The sequence below is a fragment of the Dermacentor andersoni genome, chromosome 7 (genome assembly GCF_023375885.2).
Source record: "Dermacentor andersoni chromosome 7, qqDerAnde1_hic_scaffold, whole genome shotgun sequence".
NCBI classification, from domain to species: domain Eukaryota; kingdom Metazoa; phylum Arthropoda; class Arachnida; order Ixodida; family Ixodidae; genus Dermacentor; species Dermacentor andersoni.
Window position 1 is genome coordinate 75050217 of NC_092820.1, and position 12946 is coordinate 75063162.

General features: G+C 43.8%; 1 protein-coding gene across 1 annotated transcript in view; it reads right to left on the reverse strand.

Annotated features, from left to right (window-relative positions):
• Positions 1-7616: 7616 nt before the first annotated feature.
• Positions 7617-12946, reverse strand: part of LOC126534282 (uncharacterized) — a 52108-nt gene continuing 46778 nt past the window's right edge. Inside the window, exons 11-12 of the mRNA XM_050181553.3 lie at positions 9664-9856; positions 7617-8129 (exon numbers count right to left, since the gene is read on the reverse strand). Of these exons, the coding sequence (XP_050037510.2) occupies positions 7977-8129; positions 9664-9856 (346 nt within the window). The 3' untranslated portion in view covers positions 7617-7976. The remainder of the gene's footprint in view (positions 8130-9663; positions 9857-12946) is intronic.

The window sequence follows — 12946 nt, forward strand, 5'->3', positions numbered from 1 at the left end:
TTTGCGTGTACGCCAAAATTGCCTGCACCAGAGATAAATTGAAATTAAATTACGGGGTTTCACGTGCCAAAACCACTTTCTGATCACGAGGCACGCCGTAGTGGAGGACTCCGGAAATTTCGGCCACCTGGGGTTCTTTAAAGTGCACCCAAATTTATGTGCACGGGTGTTCTCGCATTTCGCCCCCATCGAAATGCAGCCGCCGCGGCCGGGATTCGATACCGCGACCTCGTGCTCAGCAGCCCAACACCATAGCCACTGAGCAACCACGGCGGGTCGCAGCAGCGATATACAAGGTATCGGTAATCGGTGGAGTTAGTGCGGGGTCTCACAATGTTTGCGTGATGACACGTATACGAAACAGAGCAGCCTTGACATAAGCAAATAATAGAAAACATGAAAAAAATTGGGCCGCTTATAGAAGCCTTGGCTAAACAATCTGCAATATTGTTTAAAAATGTCCTTTGTGACTAGGTACCCAAAGTAGACGCACGCTTCTCATATATCTAGGTACAAATGAATGAAGCGTCCTCATAACGTAAGAGTCATGAGAAGCAGTTTAGGGTGAGCACAGGATCGGCGATTATCACAGCTAATGTAATTGGTTGATTTAATTTGCATGAGTCCAGCACCGATGTCGTGAATTTAGCCACGAAAATGGGCATGCTGCTGCCTTGCCCGAAAACGGGCAAGGCAGCAGCAATACAGGCCAGATGTTCAAACGTTGTCTCTTCTTCGTGCAGCTTTTCACCGGCTTGGCTGCTTGCCCGGAGTATACTACGAAGGCCTTCCTGGATGCATCACCGCTCGCATGTCATCACGCCCTGATGTTCCCGCATGCGCGCGATGACTGCCCTATCTCCGCCCTGGAAGATAGTCATGGTCTGTTCACCGCTGGATTCGACAAGATACTGACCTCTGCCATCGGTGACGTCAGCCTGGATGGTGCACTAATGCGAGTCACGACGCCGGCTCCGTTCAGTATAAAAGCCACACCGCAGCTTCATCGCTTCAGTGGGCAAGGCAGCAGCAATACAGGCCAGATGTTCAAACGTTGTCTCTTCTTCGTGCAGCTTTTCACCGGCTTGGCTGCTTGCCCGGAGTATACTACGAAGGCCTTCCTGGATGCATCACCGCTCGCATGTCATCACGCCCTGATGTTCCCGCATGCGCGCGATGACTGCCCTATCTCCGCCCTGGAAGATAGTCATGGTCTGTTCACCGCTGGATTCGACAAGATACTGACCTCTGCCATCGGTGACGTCAGCCTGGATGGTGCACTAATGCGAGTCACGACGCCGGCTCCGTTCAGTATAAAAGCCACACCGCAGCTTCATCGCTTCAGTGGGCAAGGCAGCAGCAATACAGGCCAGATGTTCAAACGTTGTCTCTTCTTCGTGCAGGTATGTTACCTTAAGAACGCTTATTGTATTCGATCTGACAACCGCTTCTTATTGCTGATGCCTTGCCCACACGAATGTCTTTCTGCATATATTTCTGTATGTGCTGATCTTGTTTACTGCATGAGCAGCCTCCTACTGAGTGGCGATATTGAAACAAACCCGGGCCCTACAAAACGCTCCGCCACTCAAACAGATGATTCTGGCTCTATGATATCCGAAATGTTCGCTCAGCTTCTTGCGGGGCAAAATAAGATAACAAAAGATATAGCTGACATGCGAAAATCTATCGACGCTCGATTTGAGGCAATTGAGAAACGCATAGTTGATCTTGAGCAGCAGGCACCCACGTTTAGCACAGCCCACTACGATAACCTACAGAGCCAAATTCAGAAAATGTCATCCACTATTAACTCACTTTCTTCCCAAAGCGATGATTTAGAAAATCGCTCGCGTCGCAACAACCTTATTCTTTATGGTCTAACAGAATCTAAGCATGACACTAATGAATCGCTGCAATCGAAGAACTTCTTTACTGACGTACTAAAGCTTGATTTTCCTCAAATTGAGCGATTGCATAGGCTTGGTAGACCTAGAGGTGGGAGACCTCGCCCCATCATTATGAAGCTCCTAGATTTTCGCGAAAAGATTAGTGCTCTAAAGAATGGCTATAAGCTAAAAGGGTCTCAGTGGCGCTTATCTGAAGATTTTTCTTCAAACATACGATCCATCCGTAAAAAACTATGGGACGCTACAGCACAATTCCGTAACAATGGTTCAGTGGTACACCTCAGGTACGACCATGCGTTTGTTGATAATCAGCTCTACAATTGGGACGTTGTTTCGAACTCTCTTGTAAAAGCTCCTGACCGCACCACTCACCATCATTTACCGCTCTCCCAGGGGAACAATCCTTGACTTAACAATGACAAGTACGATAAACTTTGTATATTAAATCTTAAGAGGAAGCTTTAGCTCGGGCCCAACTCCGACGCGGCCTATTCAAATACATGTAAAACGCAAAAACGTTTTTATGAGATAACCCCTGGACCGATTTTGATGAAATTTGTGGCATTTGAAAGAGAAAGTTAAATTCTAGTGACTGTTGGAAGCGTAATTTCGATTTAGGGCTTGAATTTTCTTAAATCGATTTTCAAATATTTGACCGTTTGAAAAAAATGGAAGCACGAAGTTCACAAATTCATAGCTCTGCATCAAGAACTGATATCGCGGTTCTGTAAACGGCATCCATTAGATCATTCAAAGCGGACACATTCAATATGTCATTTTACATCTTACGTGAATTTGTTACGTTGGTTACAACGGTTTTGCAAAAGTTGTATTTCCCTGTGATTAAATTTTTTTATATTCATGTGTAACATATCAATTTTGTCCGCTTTAGATGTACTATTAGATGCAATTCACAAAATTGTATTATCCTTTTTAGTGGTTGAGTTACAGAGTTGTAAACTTGATAGTTTCGTTTTTTGAAAATTTTCGATTTTTGCCAATTTTTAATAAAAAATTGACGACCTAACATAAAAATTCGAAACCAACAGTCACTAGATTTTAAGTTTGTCTTTTAAATGCAACAAACCTCGTCAAATTTGGTGCAGTGGTTGCCGAGAAAAACGAATTCTGCTTTTACATGTATTTAGATAGGAGCACCCGAGCTAAAGCTTCCTCTTAATGCAAGAAGCCTATCTAACAAATATTCAAGCTTTTCCTCGTTGGTGGCATCACATTCCCCACATGTTATCGGTGTTACTGAGACCTGGTTGCATAGCGACATCCTTGACTGCGGACTAACTCCCCCAGGATATAACGTCATAAGAGTAGACAGGAATGCGGGCAGAGGCGGAGGTGTTGCCGTGTTTTTGCGCTCTGACCTACAGTTTTCTGTACTACAATCCCCACTTGAAATCGAGACGGTCTGGTGTAAGGTGCACATTAATAAAACAAATGTAATCATTGGTGTTTTATCGACCTCCCAAACATACCTCAAATGAAATAATGATCCTTAACGCGTTCATCCAAGAGCACGGTTTTGGCTCTTCAAATTTAATCTGCATGGGGGACTTCAATGTACCTAATGTTTCGTGGGCTTCATTATCGATAACTGGTGATAACGTCCCTCTTTCTAGAGAGTTGCTTGAATTTCCACTATCGCTTGGATTGAAACAAATTGTATCTAACCCTACTAGAGAGTCCGCCATACTAGATTTGATTTTTCTAAGTGCACCGCTCTTTACAAGTGGCTTTGAGTGTGAGATTACGGACGGTATTTCCGATCACAAAGCTGTTATTGCTACTATTAATCTTTCAGTTTCAAGGCGCCACTATCAATATACCAGTTTTTACGATTATAATCATGCAGATGATACGTCCATACTTGATACATTAAGCATTTCATTCGACAGTTTCTCCCAGTTATGCACTACCAGTGATATCAATGCTATAGTATCCCATTTTGAAAACATTGTCCATACTTGCATAGAGCGCTATGTGCCATTAAAAACAAAAAAGAATAATCTAGACCTTCCTTGGATGACAAGGGAAATACTGCATTTGAAGCGTCGAGTAGCCAGAGCACGTGGGAAGCGCCACATGAATGCAGAAACAAATGACCAGTTCCGCTTTATAAAGGAAGAACTCCGTCAAAAAATGGACGCAGCTAAGAACTTTTATTATCAGTTCACTCTACCTAATTTAGTTAAAAATAACCCACGAAAATTTTGGAGCTCAATTTCGCCAATGAAGAACACCACCCAGACATTTCTATTAGGCGATTCCGAAATAAGCGATCCTGGACCTATTGCTAAAGCATTCAGTGAATATTTTCAGTCTGTATTCACACAGGACAATGGCGTAATTCCTCCCTACTCCACGACAACTAACATGTCCTGTGCAATTAACAATGTTACAATATGTAAGCAAGGAGTCCTGAACCTTATTTTAAATCTTGACACCAAAAAAGGCTGCAGTCCAGACAATGTTAACAATGTGTTCCTTCATCGTTATGCGCTTTGGACGTGTCAATACCTCACATTGATTTTTGAGAAATCTGTATCTACTTGTACAGTTCCTTGTTCATGGAAACGGGCTAGAGTCATTCCATTGTTCAAATCTGGGCAGAAACAATCTCTTCTAAATTATAGACCCATTTCGTTAACTTCTCATGCATGCAAACTTCTTGAACACATAATTTATAAACACATTATCACTTTTCTCGAGTCTAATAACATTTTATGCAGCGCTCAGCATGGATTTCGTAGTGGTCTTAGCACAGTGACTCAATTAACTGAATTTACACATGACATCGCTTTTGCTCTTGATTTAGGTCATCAATTAGATGCACTCTTCATTGATTTCTCGAAAGCATTTGATACTGTACCACATCCTAAACTATTACATAAACTAAACTTTATCCTTAATAACCCGCTTCTCATTGACTGGATCCGTAGTTTTCTTTATGATCGTTCACAGTATGTTTCTTTTAATTCATTCAACTCTCCTGACGCATCAGTATCTTCCGGTGTGCCCCAGGGTTCTATTTTAGGGCCATTGCTTTTTTTGCTTTATATTAACTACATTCCAAGCTCTGTTTCAGTAAAAATTCGGCTTTACGCTGACGACTGCGTTCTCTACAATGTCATTTCTTCACCTAACGATCATAACACTCTGAATCAATCTTTTATAAGTTTTTGTGAATGGTGCGAACTCTGGCAAATGAACATTAACTTCAAGAAAACAGTCGCCATGTCCTTTCACAAGCATGCTAATTGCTCATATTTCAATTATTCCTATAAATCCACTTTTCTGCAGCGCGCATACGAATATAAGTATTTAGGCCTCCTTTTCACTCCAAGATTATCCTGGTCAGAACATATTCTAACAACTTGCAACAAAGGACTAAAAAAACTTGGTTATCTAACCCGAACTCTACGTGCTGCCCCCAAAGACCTATTCTTGAATATGCGTCTACCATATGGAACCCTTACAAAATTTCGGACATCCATAAAATTGAATCTGTTCAGAAAAAGGCGGTTCGTTTCATATACCGCCGTTATGATAGAATGTTTTCACCGTCATCTCATCTGAATATGCTTGGTTTAACCCCTCTTTCCCACCGTCGTCACATTAATTCTCTGAAACTTCTACACTCTCTATTTTACTCTCCACATTATGCTTCCCCTAACACATATCTGACCCGTGCAAAGCCCCTAATCACGAGAAGCAGCAATGACTTAAACTTATCCGTCTTTTTTGCTCGCACCAACACTTTTAAATACAGTTTTTTTCCTCGGACAATTGAACTCTGGAATGACCTGCCTGGTTCCATCCGTTCTTTACCACATAGAGAATTTGGGGATGCCATTGAATGCTCCCCTTAGTCATGTTACTCACGCATGCTTCTTTGTATAGTGATTTTCTTTCTCGCATTTGTATTCACCCACTCCTGCAATAGCCCTTCTGGGCTGCAGTATTTGTAAATAAATAAAATAAATAAATAAAAAATCCACCAGCCACAAAAGAAAAGTCCACACTTGCGTTGGGCAAAAACACAAACACCAAACTTTTCTTCATATTGAGAAGCGTCTGTCGCACTGATGATGTTTGTAGTAAGACTCTGTAGATGGTTTTGTAGTAAACCATCTAAAACACGATTTGAAACAAATGTTCTATTCTTAGGTTTGCCAACATAATGGGACCGTATCTTACAGTGCACATTAGTTCCCAAGATCACAGGGTATTCTAAAATACATTGGCAGCCACAACTCCAGTTCATAACTAAGTAATGTGAAACATTGTTGTTTGGTTGTAGAAGGGCTCTCACGAACCCTGCTAATTTTCCAAATGGAAACATGAACCACAATTTGGGAAGATGAAATGTTTATATGACATTTCATTGTTAGAGGCTATGATTATGTACTATTTTACATTGTTAGAGCATGTATAATTATACGTGTGTACATAACTTGACATAATTACTTAATGCTATCGGTTAACTGATAGCGGTTTCCACTGTTTTTCCACCAGTGGTGGCAACAATGGCGGTTTCAGAGGTGGAGCAACCGGTTATAACGAAGCAAGCCCACTTAAAGGCCAACCGCAACGAAATTTCGTAGCGCGTAAAAACCTCCAATTTCCGATAGTGCACATGTATACCAGGCGCCTGTGTAAAATTTTACGTTTAAAATACGAGTGGTGGCGCAGTTCGGCTCCCCACAGAATATGCCCTTGATTGATTGCACTGCTGTGTTGTTCCTTTGTTCCAAGAGCACGTGTGAATCGCCAACAATACCCACAATTAAACCTTACTTGAGTAAGAAATTAATCAGTGCAGTAATGAATAACTAGTGGAGTAAGAAATTACTGGAATAATTAAATGTTTAGTAATTGGTTTCCTGAATTATACACCATTGAAAACTTGCTCCAGCGTATTAAGGATACTAGGGGCTTTGGTTTCATACGGTTAAATAGCAATTTCGAGGTATCGAGCCCGTAACAATAGTGATACGTTGGGCGTTAACTGGTTATTTGTACCATTGTCTTCAACACCCATATATTTTAGCCACCTTATTTTTCTTTGTGATCACCGAAACCACGCCAAAAAAAGTTTATAATTTCACAATGGTGCTACTGAACTTTATACTGTCGAAACGGGGCTTTCTTTTTCAAATGTTTATTCCTTTTATTTTTACAACAGGGTGCTCGGAAGAGAGCCTGCATAGCCAGCCCACAGGTCAATTTCGCGCGCGTCACATTACATGCACAACCGTCCGCCCTGCGTCAGTGCATGGAGATTTTTTTTTGCTAAGGTAGTACCGCCGGTACAAAGGTCTGGCCGGGGCGGAAGCATTTCAAGGAGAACACATTCCAAACACGCCAGTTTAATCACTGAGCTGTACACTCGAGAATGAGTTCCGACGCGATGTTTATCTCTGTCATATGGTTAAATTTCTTCCGGAGCTCTACACTACGGCGCTTCTCATTGACCCAGTGTTGCTACGGAGTGTGGACTGTGTGAGATTGTGTAACCACCTTAAAAGCGTCTTAGCAGCGTTTTATCCTCTGTTATTTTACGGTGACTCGTGCCACATGACTATCACGTTTACACTACCGTAACATAATCGCAGAGGGGCCCGTCTAACTCACGTCGACGCGTTGTGCGTTTAACAGGTTCTTCGAGTGGACAGCCATCACTCGCTTCCGAGCAGTGACAAACGAAAATTTATTCACTAACAAGTCCGACGACCAATGGAAATGCATTCCTTGTTTTTTGTTTCACTAATTCCTTTTCTGCGCAAGGACTTCATAGCCAATCACTTTTCGATTTGCGTTGCTTTTTCTTCGCGCAGGGTCTTCGCCGTCTCGGTCACTGTCAAGCGGCGCTTAGCTGGATGCTCCGATCCGGCGACAGCTGATAGCTAGCCACCAAGGCCCGATCCTTATTAGCCTTATTAAATGGGACAGGTCATCACAACAGGTGACGGGAAAATGGCCAACGAGGCAATCTAACAGCGATCGCCGGTTTATGGTGCCTGTCATTGGCTGGATCGCGAGGCCGGCCAATCACTCCAAGATGTCCTCTGTCGACTTCACCCCCGTGACGTTCTTGATCTCGCCGAAGGTGTTGAGAAAGCCGGCTTCGTTGAGGGAGAACCTGTGCTTCACCTCGAAGGGGTCGGTATTCGAGTCTGTAGCAGATAAGGTGTTCACCCAGACCTGGCCAAAAAGAAACAAAAAAATAAATGCTGAGAACACGTTCCTAAGAATTCACTCGATGCATCCTCGCAGAGACTTATTAAGCAGCCGATAGATTTGAAGCTCCGCCGAAAGTCTACAGAAATATTCCTTTGTTTTCTCTAAGCAGTTGTTTAAAATATCGCCTGCAGCACAGAAGTATTCGTACGCGATATTAATATGACTTCACAGAGAGGCGCGAATCGATCGGTCAAGAATTTAGCCTGCTTCCAGTATTTGGCGTTCTCGTTAGTCCCTTTAGCGTACGCGCAATAACTGCAGACGAAGTCGAGCGGTAGTGAAGTCGTATGAAGAAGTCAGTGAAGTCATAGGACTGAAAAGTCCTAGGTACTAACATCCGCCTATAAATTTAAAAGCTGCTTTTAAATTCACAGATGGACGTTAGATCAAGCCATACTTGTGTTTGCCGTCACATGTGCATAGATTGGCTTCTTTTTCGTCTTTCATCTCGTTTTCTTTTCATTTGCAGTCACCCTTCGTGTATATATTTCACGTGCGCTAGTGAATGTTAAACAGTTGAAAGTTTGCGCACATGCGTGTCCGTCTCTTTTGTTGTCCTTCGTATGAACAGTATAGTGCCATCAAGCAGAACGGTGTCACACAAACTAGCCCCATTCGAAGCTTTATTGTCTGCGACACAACGGCTGACAATCACCGTTGTGATAGACGTGATAACCGGTGCTTCTCTTCGTCTTTCCCCGGCACAATGCATCGACCTTGGGCACATCGGCTGCTTCGCGCGGTTGCGGCGGTGGGTCAAAAGCAAACGGCGTTCCTTAGCGCTCATGTCGTCGCTGAAATGGCCGCTGTCTATTTCGAAAGAGCTGAAAAACCTCCTCACAGGAGGCATAATCAGCTTTGCTTTCTTCCTTTTGGGCGTTATCATCGAGTTTACTGCGTCTTTATATTACGGCAGTGAATAGGATCCGACGTCATTGACTCATCGTAACGTCTTACGAGGCAGCTACCCGTTTCGGTGGTACCTCGTTTATGGGGTATTAAAATTATTGGTGAGTTTCTCAGCATATTGAACCACCCAACCGGTGACAGGATTGTCATTGCCATTTCAAAATGAAAGTACCCTATCACAGTTAAAAAAAGAAAGAACGCCGGAGTTGTCCTTCAATTAACACCTAAGCAGATGACTCGTTAGCGGATATGACTGAAGTCTCAACACGTCACCTAAGGTTTTTGTTTCAGTGAGCCGCGGACAGCCCGCGTACTGCGCATAATCTCGGAGGTCTGGCCACGGTACCACGCATTCTTGCACATGCGTCACTTCCGGCGAGCGGTTCTGGCCCAGTTTCTTTTTTTTCTTACAGCTTCGGTATCGAGAATGTCTACTTTCACGTGTCTTTTATGAGGCATCCGCTCGCACTACAAAGATAATTCGCACGGAAGCCGCAGTAGACTTGCGCTATCTGAAACTATAGGATTCTTATTCCACGGTCCAAAATGTCGTTGCGGTTGTCCTTTAAAATGGTCGTCAACTTACTTTGAAGTTGTCGGCGAGCGCGTCCACTCTGCACGAAAAGAGGCGGTTGGCCTTGACCTTGAGCTGGTGGCCGGCACCCTTGTTTCCGTCGGTGCCGTCGTAGACGAACATGAGGCCATTCTTAAGCAGGACGTGGACTACGAGCAGCGCTTCGGCGGTCTCCTCGGCGCCCTTCGACAGTGCAATCTTGAACCTGCGCGCGCAGTGGAGAGAGTTTTTTTTTTCTTTCGCACATGGCGTCAGCTTTTCTAGAAATATCTTGGAACAAGCTCAGTGCTTTGAAGTTGATGACAAGAGTTTATAGCAAATGCGATTTAGTGGACAGCGAGCAGGAGCCGAAGCGTTTCAACCGACAGAGCAGCGACAATTGTGCTGCGTTTCTGGCGCGCTTCAAAAGCGAAGCTATCTGTGCCCCTTCTATCTCCTACATCTCCTTCATCTCCTACAGTAATGACACGACGTCCGTGCACAATCATGTGAAAGAGTCTAGTTGAAATCGCATCGCTGATTACTAACGCTGCCATTGTTGACTATGGGTAATACATGGTGCCTTATAAGTAGGGGATGTTATGTGCAGTGCAAAACACCAACAGACAAGCGCGGCGCATCGAATAAACTTAATTTGCATTGGTGTTGCGCTGACGCCAGCCCTGCACTGAAACATTTGCATCACTGTACAATATATGCGTTGTCCGGTTACATTTGAATAAATAACATACTGCATTTGCGTCACAACCATTACTTTCGTATAAAACTGTATTCGACTAGCGTCATTTTGCGCTAACATTTGCGTCATGGCGGTTATGTTCGCATTACGTTTTTGTAACGTTCCCAAGTATTAAAGAACGCTTCGCTTATCACCGATTCGCACATGTGCGTAGGATCCGCGAACTCTTTTTCGCATGAGGACATATTGCGCCCACTAAAATGCGATCTCACTCATTAGTGCTTATCTGCTGTGCCATAAATTTGAAGCTAGTCAACTCTGTTTACGCATCCGCCAGTTCAAGCGTTTGCGCTCCGATAACTGACACAGAGCCAACGCACATCTAAGTGAAACGAAGTTTTCGCGAAGCGTTGAATTCTTTTCATGCCATATCAGTGGTCAGTTCATTTTAGCATTTCACTACGTATATAAGATCAGCTCACTTTATTCGCCGATCACAGATCCGCCGATCAAGCAGAGCGAGAATAAAGCCGTTCCTATGGTCAGCGTAGCAAAGCGTCATTTGGTTACACGGTTGCCTGAGGATGACGATGGCAGTTTTTCGTCGCTGTCGCATCCCGTCGTGTTTTGTCATCGGGCTCAAACAGAGAATATCGCCCTTTTTTGAGTCCATTGCATGGGAGATGCCGTAGCGTGGCAACGCTTCTCTGTGCTATAGTGCGGCCGACATCATTCAATACGAGCAGCGGTCAAAGCCAAACTTTTGCTTCCTGAGCCCTCCACATGAGTACTCACGCAGCAGAAGCACGGTTAACTGCACACCCACACACACACGTACACACACACACAAAAAAAATACCCGCTGCGTATCTTCAATGCTCTCGACGAATGGCGAGTTTTGAGCGCCTGCCTCTCATCGCAACTTTAATGGCACTTTTGAAATGTGCGATTAAGAGAACATCTCTCAATATGCAAGCATGGTGCAGGCAAGTCTCTGCGGCCCAACATGAACCCGCATAGAGCTCGAAATGTGCTCCCGCGACAGTTGGAGCTGGTATCAGCGGTTAGGTGGCGTGATCTCCTGCTAGAACATTTTATCATAACTTCTTAGCAGTCGCGTTTTTCTTCGGGAAGTTGCAATGGTAACACATTCAAGTGAGCAAACTCGATCACTTGAAGTCGCTCAAAAAGAGCTCTCGCGAGTGTTCGCTCTAGCTCCAGCTGTGCCACTCAGGCCTGCGCTTAGCTGAAATCATAGTGATGCTTTCAAATTAAGGGGGCACATTTGAACGTGTCACTAAATCACACCGTTCAAAACAAGGTTCAACATCACAGTTACAACATTCTAAAGAAAAGTACCTTTGCGAGGGTTTGCATCAGTTTTTTACACGATACCATTGCACCTTGCTCGAACACTTTCCGAATAGTCGTTAGTGCTCCTCTTTGCCTACTTGAAATAACCATATTGACGAATCAAGCGGGCAAGCAGAATAATGTCAAACTGTTTCAGAATTGCCCCGCTGCTACACCTGGCTCCAGTTCCAGCGGCGACACGCAAGCCAATAAGAGCACTTCTCGAATAGATAGCGGCACGCTCATATGGGCTAGCGGAAGGATTCGAAAGCCCACGAAAAAAAAGAAAGAAACGATCACGGCAAGCTACGCTGCAACAATGAGACCGGCGCGAGCAAATTTTGTTATTTCACGTTCGCACACTCTCTAACACTTCTGTTTTAAGCATGCTGTCTTAAATATATTTCAGTTAAATTTCACTTTTTGTAGAATATGTCTTCTGTGGATATCATGTTTTCTCATTTGACACCGACGATGAAATTTATTTTGCTTTTACTGCCATGCTGCCTTAGTGAACCGGGGACGTGGGGCTCATAACAGACGGATAACAGTTGCAACTGTTATCTGTCTGTCAAATGAAAACCGCGATAACACTGTCGAACAGAAAGGGAAAGAAATGTGCAGGTCCTCCACACGCTAGAATATATGCTCGCGAAGCTAGTAAATGCTGTAAAACTAGATACGATGCATACAACGCTCTTGATTGCCATCCTATGGAACACGTATTCTCATGCGATGTTCATGCATCGCACAGATGGCACCAAGTTCAAGTTCATTTATTTACCACATACACGGAGTTTCACATAAGGGAAAAAAAAAGCTCCATTGAAAACAGCTTGACTAGCCCCACGTCCCCGGTTCATTACGGCACCATGGCAGTAAAAGGAAAATAAATTTCATCGTCGGTGTCAAATGAGAAAACACGATATCCACGTATTCTCATGCGATGTTCATGCATCGCACAGATGGCACCAAGTTCAAGTTCATTTATTTACCACATACACGGAGTTTCACATAAGGGAAAAAAAAAGCTCCATTGAAAACAGCTTGACTAGCCCCACGTCCCCGGTTCATTACGGCACCATGGCAGTAAAAGGAAAATACATTTCATCGTCGGTGTCAAATGAGAAAACACGATATCCACGTATTCTCATGCGATGTTCATGCATCGCACAGATGGCACCAAGTTCAAGTTCATTTATTTACCACATACACGGAGTTTCACATAAGGGAAAAAAAAAGCTCCATTGAAAACAGCTTGAC